We start from the raw sequence: 20088 nt of genomic DNA, 5'->3' as shown, positions 1-20088 counted from the left end.
CACAAGTATGGCATCAGGGAAACATGATATTGTGAGCGAAAACTTAGGCAGCATGTTCCCAGCTGCAAAAAAAAATGAGCCATCCATTTGTCATGGGAGGGGTGTAGTAGTCCCGCACCGAGGCGACTTCCACGTCGCCCGGCACAGCTAACAAAGCCTAGAAATACACACGAAAACATGCCGTTCGTGGCAAGAGTAGTTGGAACCTCCTTTCCCGGTCTTTTCATCTCGTATCGGTCGATACCCGGCTCTTCACTGCGTCTGTCCGTGTCCCCCTTACGTTACGCCATAGATCCCCCATCGAAGAAAAGATTCAGCTTTCCTGCCAGACGACAAAAACAAAATAGTGTCGAAATGGGCTTGTGTGTTTTTCGTAAGACGTGCATTTTCTTTTTGCAGCTCCTCCCAAAAACAACAGTAAAACGAAGTTCATTTGAAGACATTCCCGAAAAAGCGCTGACCGAACCCGAGGAACCCCTTCCCCTTTCCCTTTCCCATTGTCCGTCGCTGCCCAAACGCCAAAGTCAATCACCAGACTGTCGCCGCCCCGAAACGTTTTTGATAATATTTAGAGGGGAAATAAAAGCCGCCGTGTCATCTTCGGAACTCGTGAACCCCGTTCTATGTTACAGCGTGTTGGCGGCCGCAGCCGCAGGATTCGAGTTGATCGTGTTACCCGTAACGGGTGTAAGAACATCCGCACTCTTCTCAACCACTGGAGAATCGACGATAGCATCGAGCGTTGGCTTCGTCTCCTCAGTGCCAGGGAGTGAGGTCTTCAGAGCGCCAGCAGGCTTGGCCTTGTTCATCCTGCTCTTGGTGTAATCGCTGAGGCTCAACTTCTTCTTGACCGGACTTGGATGTGCCGCAACACCATTGGCTGCAGTCGGAGCAAATGGACTGGGTAGACTGCTTGCGGAGAACGGCGACTGAATTGTCGACGGTGTTGAGGCACTGGGAGTCGCCGATGTGGGTCCGTTGAAGGCAGGGACCGGTGGCATCGTGACTCGTAACTCCGGTGATCTCATCTTCAACGGGCTGCTTGAGCCATTCGCGGGTCCATCTGAAACGCTGTCGGTCTGCAGGGGCGATTTTACGGTGCTTGGCGAACTTGTCGGAGCATCCGACATCACGACATCGCCAGCAGGAGGAGCGGCTGGCGATGTATCGCGGGCTTGATTGCCAATATCCTTCGAGGGCGGAGGAGATTCAGCACTAGGCTTGACCTCAGCTGGTTGATCCACGTCCATGGGTGTTGGTTCCCGAGCGGAGAGAGAAGAGAGTGACTTGCGTCTCTCGACTTCATCACAGCGTAGGCGGTGTCGATTGTTGAGCAGCCGTTGCGAAAGAGAAATGATACGGCGTCGTGGCCTGGGTGTTTGAACGGGCTCACTGTACCACTCGCCCTCGACAGGGTCGGTTTGTACACCGGCATCGCAGTAAACGGGACGAGGTGTGGATGATGTTCGCCCGGACTGGGAACCGACCGACTCGGCTCTGGAGGCAGGTGCCTTGAACGGATTCTGTGCCGTTGGTGACACGCCACTTGAAGGGGAATTCGACTTGCTTCGAGATGTTCCCGCATCGACGTAGTGTGTAGTGCCGCTGGATGCGTTGCTGGTTGAGCTCCGTTGTTTCGTCTTGGAAGAACCGGAAGTGGATGCCGTGCCATCGGATGTTCGCTTCTTCTTGCGTGGAGGTTGTTGCTGTTCCATTCGTCGGAATGAGTCTTCAACCATTTGAACCTTGCGTTTGTCCCTGTCAGTCGGTTCTGTGAGGATACCTGGCCGATCCAATGAACCCTGGCGTACGGGCGTGCGATCACGACTAGGCGGTTTGCTGCGCTCAGAAACTGACCGACCGTCGTTGTCGGCGTCGTCTTGGTGTCCCTCGCTAGCTGCGCGACTGTTGGTAGCGTGACCGGTGCTGGTGGGAGAGATGGTGTGGGTTTTTGGCTTTCGTTGTTTCTTCTTTGCGGGAGGCCGAGACTGAACCTTCGCTTGGTGTTGTCTGTGGAAGCGAGCAAAGGCACAGTTCGCACCCAAGTCACACGCACAGCCGCCGTACTCGGACAATATCCGATGAATCCAGCCCGATAGTGTTTGGTACTCAGCCTCGTCCATCTCAGACTCGTTCTGCGTATTGGTGTCGTCGTCAGCGAGGCCCAGCAGATGCACTAACCGTGCCTGGAATTTCTTGGGTAGCCTAAAGTCCCATGGTAGAGTAATTTGCTCGTTTGCCGCGATGTATCTGTCGCTCATGAGCCAGAAGTGATACTCGGATTGGCCTGACAGGTACGTATCCAGCAGGGCGTTGGGCTTGCAGCTTCTTCGAACGAAGCGAGCCATCGATCCTTCTTTCCTGGTATCAATGTACAAGGGAAGCATGGGGTGGAAGAAAACAAAAGGTAACGGGGACGAAAGCTCCTCCCATAGGTTTTCGGGATCTGCGCAGTAGTCCTTTTGGAATCCGATCACGCCGTTGAGTTCAATCAAAGGGACGTCTTTCTCGATGGCGGCAGGGGTGGCAAGATATTGCCATCGTAATGTCGTCTCTGGCGAGACAGGAATCTTCTTGCTCTCGACGTGAAGCTGACGCTTGCGAGCGTCAATGTCTTTCGGCAGCTTGGCAAAGACGTCGTTGAATTCCTCGCCCGTCTCTTGCCTCATACGATCCGGTTCCCGAAGCCAAACTGACAAGGTATTGGAAACGAAGAGGCTCGCAAAGGAATTGATGCGAGTGATGGGGATGTCTGCTTCTTTGCTCATGGACAAGAAGCCGTCCGAGTAATTGTGTATTTGGAAATCGCTCGGAAGGTCCGGGGGAGTAGTTGCTGGGCTTGGGGGGTGGCCGTTGGGTTGTGATCGCCCACCATTGCCGTACGAAGGACTTCGCTTTGCGTTCTGAGAACTGATCGAATGGGATGGCCGATGGGATGACTTCACCTTCTTGGTTGGGTGAGGGTGGTCGCTCGGACTTCCGTGCTTTGCATTCTCCTGGCCCACAGGGTGGCCATTCAACTGCAAGTCCGTTGGCTTTGGCTTCTTCTTGTGGCTTTTGGATGGCGGGCGTTTGGCCTTCTTATCTGGTATGGTTTCTGTCGTGGGACCATTCTTTAGTCGCCGGGTTCGCTCGATGGCCTTTTGTCGATCTAGGGGGCGCGGCTTGCAATCAGCGCACGAGTGGGCAAAGTCTTCGCGGAGGGCCTCCTCGCGACTGTGAGGGTAAAAGCAGTCGATGTGCTGCCACGTGTCACACGTCTCGCAATAGATCGTGTTTCCATCATCGTCAGTGAAGTTGCAAATACACTTGATCGTGTACGGCTCTTCTTCCTCTACCGTCTCGGCCTTGCGTGGCACATTGTGTGTTGAGACTGGTACGCTCGGGGCGAAGAGGGTCTGACTAGGAGTCGCGGTCTGCGTCGACAGCGGCTGGGGCTTTTCGGTCATAATCTAGGTTTGCCTCGTGGTGCGAATTGAAGTCGAGGTATTGGGTGAGATGATTACTGTTGCGGCCTGGGTAGCATGACGACGCCTGTCTAGACGCACAGGTACAAGCCGTCGAATGAACCACAGAAACAGCAGTACGCAGGGCCGTCGTCATCCGTCGGCGGGAAGGGTATGGTCGAGTCGAGGGTTCTCGACGAAGCTGGGTAAGGTAGGACTCGGTGGGATTGTCGAGTCCGGCTCACAAAGGACAGGTCGTCGCAGAGGCGAGGAACGGTCCAACAAATCGCTTTTCACACACCGCGGTCGTCCCGAAACCAGGAAAACACCGTTAGGTTGTCACAAGCGTGTGTTGTGGGCGTCGTGAGGTGGAAAACTTTTCGAATTGTGATCGCGAAGAGCGTGTCCACGAACCGATCGAAACCAGCAGACGGATCAAGTCGAAGAAAGGGTTGAGCGGTTGCGCCTCGTTGACGGGGAGGGATGGAGCGTTTCGAAAAGCTGGGCCGAGTCGGGAGAATGTAGTATGAGGAGGAAATCGAGTGTTGAGGACCGGAGGTGAGGTAGAGAAGGGTGTTTTGGGTCGAGCAAGTGAGGGTGGAAAAGAGATTGAAAGAGAAGAAGAGAGGGGGGCACGACACGAAGGAGAGAAAGATGGATGGGTCCCCCAAAGGAGCGTAGCAGACACCAGCGGTGGTGGTGGTGGCAGCAGCAGCAGCAGTACCTGGGTAGGAGTAGTAGGTAGGAGTGCTGGTGCTGGTGCGGTGCGGTACGAGTTGAGCGAGACAGGTCCCAGTGCAGGAGCGTGCAGGCCGGAGCCTAGGCCAAGCCGAAAAGAGAGAGAGGGCGAACGAGCAGGAACAGTGACTGCACTGCTTAGGTTGGGGGACTTGGACTCTGCGGGCTTGGGGACTGACTGGCACCTTGTGCTTCGGTGCGCGGATTGCAGACTGGAAGATGGGGGGGGAGGGAAGGCAAGGGAAGGGGGGGCGTCTTCGAAGATGGGATTTTTTGGGGGGAAGGGCGATGAGGACTCAGGACGGGTTGCTGGGTGCTGGGATGCTTGGGGAGCATCGCACCTGCTCAGCTTGAGATGCCCTGGCACCTGGCCCGTTGCCCGCTGGCTGGGGAGCACTGGCTACCACCAGCCAGTCCGCCAGCCGTCACAGCCTGGTATGGCCGGACATGCGCTGGAGGGAAGGGCGACGACAACAGGACGGGGGGAGACTAGAGACGGGAAGACAGACGAGGAAGAGAGTGAGAGAGAGAACGGGAGACGAGGGCAGAAAAGCCAAAGCCCGTGTGTAGGGAAAACAGGGTACAGAGGTACCGGTACTTACTTGAAGCTAAGCCCGAAAGGCGGTGGACACGCTGATATGAGTGGCTCCAACTGTCCAATCAGATGTCTAGCGCAGATCCATGATGCCTCAGGCAGAAGAGGTTTCAGGCCGCAACCAGACACGGAGAAAATGGGAAAGTGTGTGATGGTTCCCGTCTGATGAAGGACTGGTGAGTGCCTTGTTAGCCCTCCGCACCAGACGCGCCTGAGAGGTCGACCAGGCAAAGAAGAAGGCGGAGAGGGCGAAAGAAAAAAAAAATCCAAGTCTGCGTGATAAAAGAAGCAAAATGTTGGAGAGAAAGTGGAGTGAAGACGCTATCCGCAATAAGTGTACCGAAAACAAAATCAAGGAGGCATTCGACTAGAACAGACTCTCATCATCTTGATGAGAGCAGCTGGCGGCCACGGAACGTCGGTTTGATGTGAACAAAAACAAGAGGCAGACTCGTCTGGTGGGAGTGGAGGGACAAGAAGCGGCATGCAAAGATTTAATGAGTAATAAGAGAGAAAGAAATGGGCAGGCAGCGTGGTGTTGGTGTTTGGTGCGAGTTGGGTGATGGATCCTCTCTGGCCCTAGCAGAAACGCCGGGCGGATGTGACGGGAGGAGCGAGAGGTGGAACGACCGAGGGCGAAAGGCGACGGCAGACTGGTCGAGGACTGGTCGAAAGAGGGGTGACCCGCGCGACGGGAGTGACTCTGCGTGCGCCATACGGATGGATGGGTTCATGGATGCCTTGCTTCGCTGGTTTCTGCCTGCAAAAGAGAGGACATCCGCGTGCCATATGCGTAGACGAATAAGATATCCGTCAGGTAGGTAGGCGTGGAGGGCGTAGGCGGAAGTGAACAGCTGTGAGCACTGAATCCCTATTGCCGTAAGCCAGGAGGGGAGAAGTCGACGCCAGAGACACGGGAGAGAGAGTATGTGACTGGTATCTGGCCGACGGAAGGCTAGGCATAAGATAAGCGTAGGTTTGATTGCCTGTGTGCTCCGTACTATGAGCGGGAGAATGCCGGCGTCGCGTTGATCTCCTCGTTGAGTTCCAGTTGAACAAGCGTCGAATTCGATGCCTTCAAACATGGTAGCGTCTTTGGAAAACCAAACCAGCGAAATTCAAGACTGAGAATCGGGGATGACCATGGCTTTCATCCCATCCCGAGGGAGACGTGAGGCCCGTCCAATTATGCGCAATCTGGGTTTTCTTAAAATAGGAGGCCTTCGAGTGACTTGCCGTTGGAGCGTCGTTTCGCAGGAAACCTTTGTACCCTTGCCCCCTATTCTGCCCGACTTGTGAACAAGTGAGTGGTTGCTCTTCTCTGATTTGTGCTAGGTAGGCAGCTAAACGACGTGGGCGGGTGGCAAGAGTCACTTTCCGGTTGAGGGCAGCCCAAGTCCAACCCGCCATGGCGCCAGGGGTAGAAGAAGCCAACGGGACTGGAGAGACACTCGGGGGGCCCTCCGCTGGAGGTAAGGTGGTGAGTGGTGAGACTGAGAAAGAAGGCCGACTTCGAAGGCGCCGTCATCCACTCTGGACTCCACTGCTTCGAATGCTCTTCGCATCCAAGCCCAATATCCACTTTCGTCTCTCTCTCTCTCTCTCTGATCCATCATAGAAGAGCTTCTCACTTCTCGTCGCAGAATTGTGTGTCCAGCCGAAAAGGTACGAATACGGCAGTCGAGAGTTCATCGCGTCGAGGGCTACGGAAACGAAGAGGACGCTACACCAAGGTCAGCCACCCATAGTTACATGTACGTACACACCGAGGTATGGAGTGACTTACTGGATAGATAGGCCGAGGTGCCTTGAGAACTTCAAAGGAAGCAAAAGGAAGAAAAGGTACATCTCGATACGTCTCTGGCTGAGCGACTCTTTTCGGCTGCAGTGGGATCGGATTGTATTGGATTTCCATTGGATAAAGTGGGGCTTGCCTGCGAAAGGGCAGCATTTCTGATGCTCCTTCTAAAACCCCAAAATGGTGAAGTCCCTCCTCCCCCAAGCCGCAAGTCCCACGGCGTAGCGTCGCGTCCTGCCGATTCCCACTTGTCTGAGGTCTCAACTCAACATCCCTCTCCCTTCTCTCATTGGTCAGTAGATCAATCTGGGAATGGCCGACCGGGTCTTACTGCCAGGGCCTAATATTATCGTGCATGGAGCCGGTCTTTCGCTCCCTGCAACAAGTCGCTCTTCCCCCTGGTCAAGCTGGAGACCTGCAGTTTTGCATGCGACTTTGCGTTGGAGTTTTGGAGGTGACAAACAGCTCCGACTCGGATGCGCAAATGTTGACTCTGGAGTGAGAGAGAGTCTGCCTCTGCTCGCCCACGCTCACGGCTGACGGAAGCTTTCGCTGGTTGTGTCGCAGAGGTAAGTATCTTCGCCGCAAGGTCAACCGCCCGCAGAGGCGGCCCTTGATGACTGCAGCTGGAGCTCTTCCACCATCACACTTTCCGTGAAGCCTCTTGCACAGCTCGTCAACCCAAGGCGACAGCAGCATGCAGGTTGAAGTCATCATCACTGCAGGCTGATGCGAAGCGTCCCCTCTCGGCACTGGAACTTCATCCCACCCTTTCGTTCGACACTTCGGTACGGAGTAGCGTAGCTGACTCTCGCCTCCAGTTGCTCTCCTTTTTTCTCCAAAATCCCACGCCGTCGCCCGATGCCCCTTCAACCATCTGCGCCAAATGGCTCGACCCCTCACCAAGACAGACTAGGTTGGCCTCCAAGAGCTCGGTAAATGGCACGCTGCGTTGAACTCTACTGCGAACTGTGAGTGTGTACACAGAAACGGAGGCATGGGGGGCGGCCCTTTGGGCTGCTGAGGTGTCATCTATCTGCCTCACCAAGCCATAGTTGCAGAAGTATCGGTACTTTGACCACCTTCAGTCAATGCTCCTCAGGTCCAGCACAATTGCGCGCCTCGAAATGCGACCACGCGCGGCGCCTTTGCGAGCAGTTGTGGTCCTTGTTGCCCTTGGGTTGACTGGTTGCCCAGAGCGCCCGGGTGCTCCAAGTACAGTACGACGTAGGGGGGAACATCAGTGCCCGCTGCCGTCTCGAAGGCTCGTCGAGCCTTTGCCGTTCATAATAATGCTTCCTCGGTGATGGGATCGACGGGAGGAACTGCGCTATCCTTCCGCTTTCTCGCCCCATCATCCTTCTCCTCAACTGGAGATACCGAGCAGACAAACAAAACAAAGAGTCGCGGTTTCCCGTCGTCCATCCGCACCCAGCTGGCGTAAAGGGCCCCGGCATGATTCGCGGCCGGTGTCCCTCTAGCTAGGATCTCCCTGTCCTATGATCGCGTCCTCGAGACTTGTCCAAAAGTTTGCGACACTGATAGCCAGGGCTGCAGCTGAGTTGTCGAGGTGCCCCGTACTTGTTGACCACGGTCCCCAATCATCGTCCAAGCAGGTTGGCCACACTTTCCGGTTCACTCGAGCACTTGTTTGTGCCAGCTCCCTGCACTCGACGCCGGACTGATTGGTACAAGCCGACGGACCCGTGCACCACGGTTTTCCCACCATGAAAGACGCATGAGATGGTGTGGCTCCTGGTGTGGCTACCTTTCTTCTCAGGTCATCATCCATGCCGTAGCACGACTTCTTGAATCGCGGACGGAGTTCTGTCCAATCACGAAACCTGCGCAGTCGAGACCTCGAAGATGCTTGGATCGAAGTGCGCACCAAGCAGTTCTGGCTCCGATACTGAAGATCTTGGAGGAGCCAGCGGCTTGTAATGATGGAGAGACCCTGGACAGTTTGGCTGGCACTGGGCTTTCAATGCTGTTCTGTCTGCTTCGGTTCTGTCCACGGGACCAGAGTTCCAGGGATCTTCCAACAAAACCTGGGCCGTCGAAACAGCCCAGCTGCTCTGTGTGACAAGGCTCCAGCCGTCGCATAGGAGTGAGCACAGGCGGAGGCGAAAAGTCAAGTCCATCATTGTGGCTAGAACGCCGACAGCTCCTTCCTCGTGTGGCGCTCCGTCTTGTTTGCGCATGGACGGCTCCTTCAATGCGCAAATGGTGATATGGCACTCGCGACGCAATTCCGTGGTCGCAGCTCGTAATCGAGGAACTCGGCCGTTTCAATCTCCAAAAGACGAAGGCGGGAGGTAATCTGGAGCTGGGAAGTCGATAACGAAAGTGGGATCTTTGGAGGGGAACGAAGCAGAAGAGTGGGAATTTTACGGTGGCCCGTGCGACGACGACGACGACGACAGGATTCGATGTACCTTTTGGGACAGCATTCAAGAGGCTCTGTCGTTGTCTAGTGTACTTGCTTTGGTCCAGCAAAAGCATTATTTCGGAGGCTCCTTGTGGCTACTACTTCTGCAATGTGAGTCTATAATCAAATAGCTATACTTCAATGTACAGACCTATACAAAGGGCATCGCTTGCTCTACACCAAAGATATGCAATGAAAGGTACCTCCAATGTCGCCATGGTCGCTGGGGAAGGCAAAGGCGCTTGTCCCGACCAAGGTCCACCTAGCTCCATCCAATCAGATCGATCTGACGTTGTCCCCATGACGTTCTCCCTCCGAACCCAGCCCCGTTCGTTGCTCACCACCTACCAACCAAAGCCACTCGCAGGAACCACTTCTCTATCACCTCCCATCATCCTCACGCTAAACATCGAACCTCGGACGCCGACGAGTACGCACCGAGCATCATCAACGACATCGAGACCGCCGTTGTTCGAACCGCCCATATCCCATCTTCCTAATCACTAAACGACCTCGACCTCTATCCGCGATGAGGTTCGCCACAGCTGTCATCGCCTTCCTCTCCGCCGGTCTCGCACCGGCTGGTGCCAGCGTCCTGGTCCAGAGAGACCAGTCCGTCATTGTTAACGATGACCTCAAGGTCCCCGGCGACTCGCCTTTGGAGCTCTGCCCCAAGTCCCATGATGAGGACATCGTCACAATCGACAGCGTAGACCTCTCTCCCAACCCTCCTCAGGCGTAAGTTCGTTTGCAGCAGCCCCCAGTCTATGACGATGCATACCGCAGTATCGTGAAACGGGAGCCAGCTAACATGGCGTTTCAGTGGCAAGGAGCTCGTCATCAAGGCTTCCGGCACCGTCAGGCAGAACATCGAGAAGGGCGCCTACGTCCTTCTCCAGGTCAAGTACGGCCTCATCCGCCTTATCAGCACCAAGGCGGACCTCTGCGAGCAGATCGAGAACGTCGACCTCGAGTGCCCCATCGAGAAGGGTGTTCTCACCGTCACCAAGTCTGTCGAGCTTCCTAACGAGATCCCCTCCGTAAGTCAGGCTCATCTATATGAACCTTATCAGATTATTGACAATATCTACAGGGCAAGTACACCGTCTTTGCTGACGTTTACACCGCCGATGACGTCCCCATCACTTGCTTGACCGCTCAAGTCGTTTTCTCGCGCAACACCAAGAGCTTCTTCAGCTTGGAGCTTTAACTTAATTACAAGCATACGAAGGTTTACGATGATGGGGCATGGGTTACAGTCACACGTAGCGATACATCCAGATTGCTGTTGGGGTTTCACTTCATCTCATAACACTGGTAGCATTAGGAATTTGGCATACCGCAGTTCAACTTCGCCCGTGTGATGGATCCGTTTGAGGGTCCTTTTAAGTGTTCATTCTGCGTAGGAGTATCGGCATAACAATGCGTACGTACATAGGGTAGCGGTGCTAGGCATGTAGCTCGCAATTTATTCATGATAGGCCGGTGCGGTCCATCCGAACTCCGAATACGCTGCCGGCGTACCATGCGTTTGCCTCTTGGCCCTTACTATCCCCATAATCTGTGGAATTACATGCTTATTCGCCAAACAACCGGCGTACTCTGCGCAAAACACTGTCCTTCTCGGGGTCGTACGGGTGGTCCTTGCTCGGAATTTCGAGAACGGTCGGGAAAGCAGCAGTGTAGGTATCGACCCGATGTCTTATGCGATCGGCAATCTATTCTTTCAATCAGTATGTGTCCTCTTGGCACAAGGCTCCCCCCCCCCGCCCCCCCCCAGGATCGCTACTGACGTGTTGGTTGATGAGGATGATGCCAATGTCCTTCCTCGAAGTGAAGGATTCAAAGGTAGACTCGATCGTAGCGGTATCCGTCTTGCTATCCACCACCAGGAAGTTCTTTTCTTGGTCGGCACCCGTGCTGACGTGCTGTGCACTTGTTAGTTATCTCGAGCCGCAATCGGAATCGTCGTGGAGTCGAAAGAGCGCACCCCAATGCCAGCGAGGAGGAGGCCGGTGACCGAGTCCTAGTTCTCAAGTTTTAGCCATTTGTCATCAGTCACAGTGTCGAATACGCAAAGTGTCCTACCTCGTCGCCAATAACGGCGAGGAACTGGCGGTCCTTCATATCTGCTTGCGAAGCCATCTTGGATGACTTGTGCGGTTGTTGGAGAGCTTGCGATGGCCCAGGAGGTCGGCGGACGGATTGACGTACTTGCCTTGATTACCTGTACCCGACCTGGCGGCGGGCTGGAAGCGCTCCACTCCAGCACCTCACTGTGGCTGAAGTGCTGTTAGCGCTGTTCTGCCAGGTACCGCCTGCTGGAGCCCGAACTGCTAACAGGCTCGGATGAGGTGTGGGCTATGCGACAGAAGCCAGTGGAGACCCCACTTGCAGCATTCCGGTACGTATCTCTCAGGTGCTTTCAGTTTACGGTCCATGCACATAAGGAAGGTACCCCTGTCGAAAGCTCCTCTTGCCTAGCAGCGGGACAATGGCCCAAAAATCAATAGACCCAGACTTCTTTGTAAACAATTTCACCTAGCGACGAAATCGACGACGACAACGACGACAAACGACACCGACGCATCACTCGATCCCGCCCGTCGACCACGAAGCCATCGACTCCGAGGCTTTCAGAATTACATCCGCTCAGAAGTCGCCTGTTGATGGCAAGAAGCGCAATCTGACGAGATGCCGCGTCTAGTGCGAAAGAAGCCGCTCTCTGAGCGCCTGAAGGCCATGCTGAACCCCATGGACTTCTTGCTCTGGCTATCGGAAGAATTGGAGACGAGAGATTGGGATTCAAAGGCACTAGGAACACAGCTTGGGCTCGGCTGCAACTTCGTGTTCCTCCTTGCTAGAGCTAACTGCGTAGCATCGGAGGTCGAGGATGATGTGTTCAGCGATGGGAGCTCCGGGGGCATCGTCACCTACATTGTCAGTAGCATCGAGTCGCATGGGTTGCGCATCATGGTTACTAACAAGTCCTCAGGTGCGGCCCCTTGTTTGGATTCTTGGCCTCCTATCTGTCGCCAATGCCTTCTATACCATGTCGAGAACGAGGCAGTACCGATTATTCCAAGTCAACGTTGAAGACAAGCCGCACACCCCCTCAGCCCAACGAGTCAAAGCCAGGTCCGACCCGGCCGTCTCTTCGCCCCTGAGACTCTTGAATAACCTCCTGTCTTCCGAGACTGCCGAGTCGCGAGCCCACCCCGACAGGTCACACGACGTCTGGGAGCTAAGTGTCTGGGATCCTCTCCCGGTCTCTTTGCAGCTCTTCTGCCTCTTCAGCCCTGGCCACGTCCTTGTCTACATGATGTTCCTCCCTCTGGTGCCCTTGGATCCCAGACCGAGTGTAACAGTTTTCAACTGCATTGTGCTGCAACTCATTCTTTCCGTCCAGCTGATTTTCGTCCAAACTCGGTATGCTCAGCAGATCAAGGATACGGCTATCATCCACAAGGAGGTCCTCCACGAGTACGACACCAAGTTCGTGCGGCCACGTCTTCACCCGGTTGTTCGCGATGTCGGCACACAGTGTTCGCCTGAAGAGGCTAAGGATGAAGAGTCCTTTGTCGAACTGGGAACGCCTACGACGGTCATCAAGAAAGAGTTTGTGGTTACACCCAATCCTCACGTCAAGCAGGAGGACCCGGTCCACACTCCTCCAATTAGCAGCTTCGCGTCCCGTCTCTTTACTCCGACGTCTAACAGGCGATCCGAGTCCTTCACCCCTGTGCCCAGCACTCGCTCGGTCCGGCAAAGTCTCCCGCCGGCACCCATGTACCAGTCGACCTCAACGTCCACCGCGAACACCGGAGGAACAAGCTTTGGCGGAAACTTGGGTGTATTCAACCACGCGAACTCGCCACTCAAGAAGACGTCGAGTCTTAATGAGATGAACCAGGGCTTCATGTCGCCCCGGAACTCGAGAGAAATGGCTGCTCGGGAACAACGTCGAGGAAGCCCGCTGAAGCAGTCGGAGATTAGAAGATCGACTGGCTCAGATGCTCTCGACCACACGAGTGCTCCCGATTACAACCCCTTTGCCAGCGCGAAGAGGAACAGAAGCAATCAACAAGGGGAACGGTACCCTTCTAGATGGTCGGGTTTCCACTGAGAGGGGCTGACGTGCGTGGCATGAGAGATGGGTGACATTGCTCTGGGAAGACTTTTTGCTTGATGGCTTCAAACTTATTTACAGCAGCATATGGCGGCGTTGGGCTGGTTCGGGCAGATGGTCGATTCCTGGGCCGGCGTTCTTCTTTGTTAATCAACTATTCAAGTCTCAAGACTGAATTTGTATTCTCTTAAATCAATCTTTTCTTGGTGAAGGTGCATTATTCCCGGCACAGTTCTCGCGAAGTCCCTGCAACTTGGCAAATTGGTGACCTTGTACCTTGCGATCCTTGGGTATGTCTTCGGGATATAGAAGTTACTGTGTCTGCCTCCTGATGGTGACTGAGCTTATTTTGTTATTACTGACGTTGGCTACCCAGCCAACTTAAGTCTGTCAATTCCTTCGTCCTGAAGACTAGTCTCAGTGTTGCTAAATCTAGCCTCGTCGGAGACTGACGACCCTTTGGCTCGCCAGATTTAGATTTCCTCTGAGAACTTTCACGATGACGCGTCTCATTGCCGAGGGAACAAGCCTTTCCCGGTTGTCTGACCTCTGCGATAGCGGGAGATAAAGATATGCCTCCTCATTCCGTTTCATTTGTCACTTCTTATTCATGGAAAATACTCGCCGCGCTGTCGAATATGGTCATTTCAGTGTCTAAATATTCGCACGGGTCCTGGGAAGTCAGATGCCCTTGATAAGCCTCCGCACACATGAAAACAAAGAAAAAGCAGAATAAACAGTTGAAGAGCAGATAATGCGAATTCCATAAACTATGCTGATTCTTTCCTCCCAGTAGATTAACGAGCAAGGTTGTCAACATCGACACTTGATGCCTTTCCTCGGATGATGTTTTGCCAATCTCTAGTTCCTGTCTTCACCAAGCCCTTTGGCTATCACTTCGTTGCTGTATGGATTCCTCACTACGTCTTGCTCCATGTTGCCGAATCGTACTTCAGAAACTGCAGGGCAGTGACATCTAGACCTCGGAAGCATGAACTTTCCTTGACCCAAGTTTCCCCACAAGCCTCCATATCGATCGCCTCGCCTGCGGTGGCGAGACGGAAGAAAAGGAGAAAGGGTCATAGGCGTTGGAGGGACGTTGTGGACGGAGGTCAGTCTGATGAGGCAGGAAGGTACCCTGGATGCTCGACAAGAGCCTCAAGAGAAGGCAGGTACATTGGAGGCGCTGCACCTGCTCTCCTTGAAAACTGCTCTGCCAAGAAATACCGTAGCGCATTCAAGAATTTGCACCTCATGTGATTGATAAAGTACGTTTGGTTCCTTAGAAGGAACTGTCTAGTGATGCCAATTGGAACGAACCATCTATCATTCATTGCTACCCGAGCCTCATTAACATGCCTGCGCTACGAGAATGTGGTTTCCAACCGGAATGTACTTCCTGCTTCGTACTGAACAAACGTCTGGGTCAAATATTGGACTCTCTTGAAAGTCTTCAATTCACGGTTCCACCAGCGATGAGCTCTTCGTAACGTTCTGTCCATGTCGTTGAAACACTCCTCGATGATCTTTTCGAGCTCTTGTGTGTACTCCGTCATGCATCTCGACAGGTGCGACGGGTCCAAGGTTTTGGTTCCGTCAAGATCTCTTACATCGATGTTGTATATCTGTGTATCTGCCGCATGTATCCGGCGCAGCTTGCAGCGTGTCTTTGGTGCATTGAAGTAGGAGCCAAAGCCAGAGCCATTTGAGATGTCCCCGACAACCACTGATAAAGTCTCCAGTTTCGGAAAGTAGAATGTGAGTACCCAGGCTACCAGATCCAAGAATTCTTTCTCGCCTGGGATAGCCAGATGCCTTGTCTCTTGAATGACGTGTTCGAAATCGTCTTCACTGGCAATGTCTTCCAAAGATGCCGGACCTTGGTTCTGGCAGAACAGGGTATCCAACTCCGGCTGATAAGATCGAAACGGCACAGGAAAATCAATCGTGTCAATGGCCGAGCGCGGACGCATAAGATGAATTCCACTCAGTCTAGAGTTCTGGACGAATTGGCGAGACTCGCGGCAAACATGCATCAGCACCGGAAAGGCAGTGTACACCAGCAACGACTGTGGTGTGTCGCATGTCGACGGAACGATGCAAACTTCTGACTCAACTTCAGAAAGTGACAGCTTCCAGATCTCAGCTCGAATTTCTGGAGGCAATTCGCCAAAGAGGTGGAAATCCATTGCGCAGGCGTGGGTGACGGTTGCTCTGGTTGACGTCTAACAATAGAAGGAGGAGGGCGAAGCACAAAGGGAAAAGGGATGGGAAAGAGAGAAATTCAATTGAGTCGGATTATATGCTGGGAAGGAGTGTCGCCAACTTACAAGCAACTGCCTTGTTCCTTGAGTCAGGGGTTGACAGCAGCAGCAGTTCGTCGAGTCGTTGCGCCTCTTTGACATTGACTGCTCAAACCTGTCGTCCCTTCCTGCGCAAGGATCTCCCTTTCCAAACGCAACCCATCAATTCCGATCTCTTACATCGCCGCCGGACACACACCTGGCAACGGGTTCATGAGTTCTTTTGCCGGCATCGTTGTTTGTTTACTCTCTATCTGTCGTACCATGCAGCATTTCTATCCCCGCATCTCCTCGAATTGAATTATGTCAACCCACTCAGCTCCAGCCACCGGTCGACCGCCCGATGCACCATCGTTTCGAGTCTTATCTCGACGTCCTGGACAGCAAGTCTCCGAAGGTTTCGGCCGGAAGTTAAATCTAAGCGCGCGTTTGAGGGCCGTCCTCCCAAGCCGCCGGGCTGAGAAGGGTAGCACCCATCGGAATCAAGGGTACTAGGAAACCGCCGAAAACCCTCGTTCGAGATCTAGACACTCTCCGACAAGTCCACCACGAATAGGTCGAAGCTCTGACCGCATCACACGCTGGAACACGGCCAAGGAATTGGGCCGTTCTCGGAAAGCCCGATCTTCTGAACCTGAGCCTCTTCTCCGAAGAGCTAACACGATCGCTCATACACCGGCAACTAGATCTTCAAGAGAAGAACGAACACTGGAAGAACGTCGATTGATCCACCGGGAGCGCAGGACTCTGAAAGAGAGTGGAGATTACCTTGGCGTCACAGGAATCAACCCAGTCACAGGAGAACTAGACGTTGAGACACCGTCTACAACCAGCTTCAGCTCTGCTTCCTTGACTCTCGACCAAAAGCTGGAAGCTAGACGCAAGTCGGAGTCTCGACGTACGCGCCGCGGGGCCGAACTCCTCACAGAAGAGGTGACCAAAAAGCTCCAGCAACGAGAAGAGCAAAGGTTTGCCCGGAAAGATCGGGAAAAGGAGGCCATACGACAAGCACAGCGCAACGTTCAGTGGCAACGCCATAGACAGCAGTGGTCTTCTGCCAAAGAGCCTGTACTTAGCCCGATTGCGCAGTCAAACAAGAGCGTATCGACTCGCGGTAAGCTAGCTTGTGTCGACATTGGGTTCATGTACTGACCAATGAGTCAGGTTCTGAAGCGAAAGACGCCCGATACCTGCCTGAGCAACCAAACGCTCATCGTTTGGGGATGGGCCATACTGATCCCAAATCTCATGTGCCCAAACATATCATCTCGGAAGAAAACGATGCTGATTCATCTGACACTGTGATACGAACCCCTCAAAGCAGACGATCATCCCTGGCATCCACCGCGGCTCAGGAACTCGGAACAAACGGCCGAAACTTAGGGGGAGATCGACGACCTACGCAGTTGCCGCTCCCGTTTGGAAACTTGAACTCTCCGCAAAGCATCAGTGAGAAAAGCCAGCCGGGTCACTTCGCCCTCCCAGCATCAGTCACCAAAGGTCAAAGCCAGAAGGGCAAAGCCATGGAAAAGGAGCTACCACCCATACCTCAAGGACCTCAAAAAACGGTGTCTTTTTTAGGCCAGCGAAGCCCAGAGACAGAGCCGGGAGGCCGGCAAGCTCTCCGGGCCGTTTCCAACCCAATGGTTCTACGGAAAGCAGACGATCAGGATCTGCCGGGATGCCACAGCAGGGAATTCTCAAGAAACCTGTCTCTAACCTCGGGCAAAATCCCCATCCGCCATTCGAGGACAGTATCAGCAAGCGCAAACCTGACGCCTACAAACCTCTTGAGAGATCATATCCTGGGGGAAACATACCCACACCCAGCCCTGGACTACCAGCAGCAGGCAACACTCAACCGCTGGGAGGCAAGACAACTTATCCCACTGATCCGAGATATGGAAGCCCTGGACGGCGAGGTGGAATTGGCAGTAGCGCCACTAGTAGTGGCTTACCGTTCATTGATGCAAACTCACGAACTCAACGACCAGCAGGCAGCCAAGACTCGTGGCCCACCAATCACAGCGAACATATCCCCATTCGAGTCATTATTGACATCCCAGATCGACCAGAAAAGCTCGCCGCTTCAAGAGAACTTGTTGGCCCGAGAGCATATCCAGGCGCTGGAGGACAACCTTTGCAAGGTGACCCAAGAGCCGCCAATCCCGAAAAGTCTCACCTTCGAGGACCGAGCAACATCTCCAAGAAGGATGGAGGTTCGCGAGGACGTGATATGCCAGCGGGAAGTGGGAAAGATGGAGGCTCTAAAGACAAAAACTGCCACCACACCCATCACCACCATTATTGGCTGCGGCCAAGGTCTTTCACAATCGAGCCTATGCCAAGAACAACCCAAGAGAAGAGTCAGCGAAAGCTGGAGCATGTTGCAGAATCGACGCGTGAGTCGACAGTGCGACGAACAGATGTCAACGTCAACAGAGGACATCTCGACCGAAAAAGTGCGGCATCTAAGGACCGTCAAAATAAGGACCCAGGCTTTGGCACCAAAAGGAAGCCAAACGCTGACCCTCCAGCATCGAAACGATGCGATCCACAAGGTGGTCGAGAAATACTCTGCGAGAAATTTGGCAGACAGCGACAAGCAGGAGAGCCAAGCCGAGGACCCTGTCACACCACACATGTTCACGTCTACATCACCCCTAACCGTATTGGAGCCAGCCACTCAGCAGGGCCAAAGCAAGATCGCATCGACGGGGGCGGCGCGGGCCGCATTGGCCAATTCGGGCAACAGGACGGCGGAAACTCGGAAACAGAGCCTCTCGGCCAGCGGAACGCCCAGATCGCTGCCTACCAGCCTCAGGAAGCCTCCTCCCGACTCTGTTCCGAGTAGGAGATTGCGGAACAAGTTCAAGGTCATGAGGTTCTCGAACACGAGCCCGTCAAAGTCAACGAACACCGTAGCAGACGGTATAGAGGCGATGAGCAGCCGCGAGAGTTCAAAGACGTTTTGTGCCATGAAAGGGAGAAACGACAATCTGCAGGATACACCAACGGAGAGCCAGCAGTTGTCAGCAGCCAGTCAAGCCAGGTTGAAAGCTGGCTGCAGCACGTCAACGACCCTGGTGAACAGCGACTCCGAAGGCGGCGACACCGGAGGTCGTTTGAGAAGAGGCGTGTTGAGTAAGCGTGTGCTAAAGTGCGCCACCGACGGCAAGCAGATTGCGGGGAGCGTGGCTCGATGGTATTGGAAAGTCATATCACCTTGCTTTGATCCGACATCGCCAGCCAGAAAGCGACTTGATGTCAACGAGTCAACTTGGACGGACGTTGGGATGTTTTTCTTTGCGCTGAGCAGCGGATTCGTGTTATTGGCGACAGCGGTCCGGATCGCGCAGGGGATTGCGTGGGTGATGCAGATGGTGCAAGGCTTGCTGGGGGGTTTGATTGCGATTCTCGGTTCCTGACAGCCGGTGGTGACGAAAAAGGGAGGTTGTGGAGGAAAGCTTGGCGTTGGAGCCCGACCAACCGCCGATCGGCGCTGTAGGGACCAGGTCGGCTGGGTGAAGCGCGACGAAAGCCATACTCCGTATATCGGCTGGGTTGGGGGAAAGGAATGTTTGATAAGACGGAGGCCGAAAGCGCAGCGTCAAATGCACATGATACGAGTCGAACGGGCGCTGTTTGAGCTTGTGTGGGGTAGTGGCAGGCCAAGCATGCAGCACGAAGGAGATCAACCCTTTCGAGACTTGATTACCTTGCTTCTCGAGTGCTCGGACAAGGTTGACAATGGCAGCACGAATGCAATGGCAGATGGACCGGGTTGTTGATGGAGTTGACGCAGTATTGATATGCCGGTATGGCTACGGATACAGACATTAATCAAACAGAGTTGCACCACAGAGGGAGCAGCCCGGGTATGCTTTTGCAATGCATGATGAAGTCGGCACCTCGGGCTCGGGTACGGTTACGGGCAGTTGTTATTGGGGAGGGTAGATGTTCTCCGGATTAGCCTGGGAGCACTTGTTGGGATGACCGCAGGAGGGCCGGCCGATGCGGTGAAGCTGCCTCATGCTGGACATTGCGTTTGCGACAGCAGCAGCGACGGCGATCGAGGCCCTATCATGTTATCGCGTAGTTCTGCAGCGTCATCATCGAGTAAGCCTCGGCGGGCGGATGTTGCATCCAGCTCCAGGATGGGATTCAGGGATTATGGATTCACGAATCACTGCCACTTCTGCTTGGGTTGAATGGACGGGCGATACTCCGTGATTCCGTAATACGGTACGTACTCCTGTTCTCGGAGGTCTTGGGAGCTAAGGTGGTAAGTGCCACTATTCGTACTGTGTATGTGAGAAGACTGGATAGGTTGGAGTCAATCTTAGTGCACAAAAAAAAAAGTGCCGGGGACTGGAATAAGATTGGAACCGTTGAGAGGCAAAGCGAAGTGAAATGCTGCAATGCAGCTTCGGCATCGCGTCAATTACGTACATGAGGGGGTTATGAACGATGCCGGCGCCAGCATTCGGTGTTCTGCTACGGGTCTCGCTGGCGCATGTACATGGATTGAATCTGGCATGTATATCCGTACTAATTACACACAAACAGTTTTAGGGTCACTGGTGACCGAGCAGGCATCATAGTGAGGGCGAAAGAGAAGACCAAAGAAAAAGTCAGCAACGGCAAACGA

At 54.1% G+C, this 20088-nt stretch overlaps 9 protein-coding genes across 9 annotated transcripts; 3 read left to right on the top strand and 6 right to left on the bottom strand.

Annotated features, from left to right (window-relative positions):
* Positions 1–626: 626 nt before the first annotated feature.
* Positions 627–3449, bottom strand: CLUP02_17591 (PHD-finger domain-containing protein; the record flags this gene model as incomplete). The annotated part of the gene is made up of 1 exon (XM_049296499.1): positions 627–3449. The coding sequence occupies one exon, from the start codon at positions 3447–3449 to the stop codon at positions 627–629; it is 2823 nt and encodes a 940-aa protein (XP_049137723.1).
* Positions 3450–3739: 290 nt separating this feature from the next.
* On the bottom strand, positions 3740–4520 carry CLUP02_17590 (uncharacterized protein; the record flags this gene model as incomplete). Its single annotated transcript, XM_049296498.1, has 2 exons — positions 3740–4313; positions 4360–4520. 2 exons carry the CDS (start codon positions 4518–4520, stop codon positions 3740–3742), a joined length of 735 nt encoding a protein of 244 aa, XP_049137722.1.
* A 1886-nt stretch (positions 4521–6406) lies between these two features.
* CLUP02_17589 (uncharacterized protein) lies at positions 6407–6694 on the bottom strand (the record flags this gene model as incomplete). Its single annotated transcript, XM_049296497.1, has 2 exons — positions 6407–6491; positions 6546–6694. The coding sequence occupies 2 exons, from the start codon at positions 6692–6694 to the stop codon at positions 6407–6409; spliced, it is 234 nt and encodes a 77-aa protein (XP_049137721.1).
* Positions 6695–8353: 1659 nt separating this feature from the next.
* Positions 8354–9079, bottom strand: CLUP02_17588 (uncharacterized protein; the record flags this gene model as incomplete). Its single annotated transcript, XM_049296496.1, has 1 exon — positions 8354–9079. One exon carries the CDS (start codon positions 9077–9079, stop codon positions 8354–8356), a length of 726 nt encoding a protein of 241 aa, XP_049137720.1.
* A 142-nt stretch (positions 9080–9221) lies between these two features.
* CLUP02_17587 (ML domain-containing protein) lies at positions 9222–10215 on the top strand (the record flags this gene model as incomplete). Its single annotated transcript, XM_049296495.1, has 4 exons — positions 9222–9475; positions 9540–9743; positions 9829–10045; positions 10099–10215. 4 exons carry the CDS (start codon positions 9222–9224, stop codon positions 10213–10215), a joined length of 792 nt encoding a protein of 263 aa, XP_049137719.1.
* Positions 10216–10582: 367 nt separating this feature from the next.
* Positions 10583–11150, bottom strand: CLUP02_17586 (V-type proton ATPase subunit F; the record flags this gene model as incomplete). The annotated part of the gene is made up of 4 exons (XM_049296494.1): positions 10583–10723; positions 10799–10933; positions 10996–11031; positions 11094–11150. The coding sequence occupies 4 exons, from the start codon at positions 11148–11150 to the stop codon at positions 10583–10585; spliced, it is 369 nt and encodes a 122-aa protein (XP_049137718.1).
* Positions 11151–11699: 549 nt separating this feature from the next.
* CLUP02_17585 (uncharacterized protein) lies at positions 11700–13131 on the top strand (the record flags this gene model as incomplete). The annotated part of the gene is made up of 2 exons (XM_049296493.1): positions 11700–11945; positions 12001–13131. The coding sequence occupies 2 exons, from the start codon at positions 11700–11702 to the stop codon at positions 13129–13131; spliced, it is 1377 nt and encodes a 458-aa protein (XP_049137717.1).
* Positions 13132–14498: 1367 nt separating this feature from the next.
* Positions 14499–15323, bottom strand: CLUP02_17584 (uncharacterized protein; the record flags this gene model as incomplete). Its single annotated transcript, XM_049296492.1, has 1 exon — positions 14499–15323. The coding sequence occupies one exon, from the start codon at positions 15321–15323 to the stop codon at positions 14499–14501; it is 825 nt and encodes a 274-aa protein (XP_049137716.1).
* Positions 15324–15780: 457 nt separating this feature from the next.
* Positions 15781–18865, top strand: CLUP02_17583 (uncharacterized protein; the record flags this gene model as incomplete). The annotated part of the gene is made up of 3 exons (XM_049296491.1): positions 15781–15847; positions 15994–16551; positions 16602–18865. The coding sequence occupies 3 exons, from the start codon at positions 15781–15783 to the stop codon at positions 18863–18865; spliced, it is 2889 nt and encodes a 962-aa protein (XP_049137715.1).
* Between the last annotated feature and the right edge of the window lie 1223 nt (positions 18866–20088).

Source organism: Colletotrichum lupini, chromosome 10 (genome assembly GCF_023278565.1).
Source record: "Colletotrichum lupini chromosome 10, complete sequence".
Taxonomy (NCBI): domain Eukaryota; kingdom Fungi; phylum Ascomycota; class Sordariomycetes; order Glomerellales; family Glomerellaceae; genus Colletotrichum; species Colletotrichum lupini.
The sequence above is the reverse complement of the archived record's forward strand: the minus strand, read 5'-3'. Positions and strand labels throughout refer to the sequence as shown.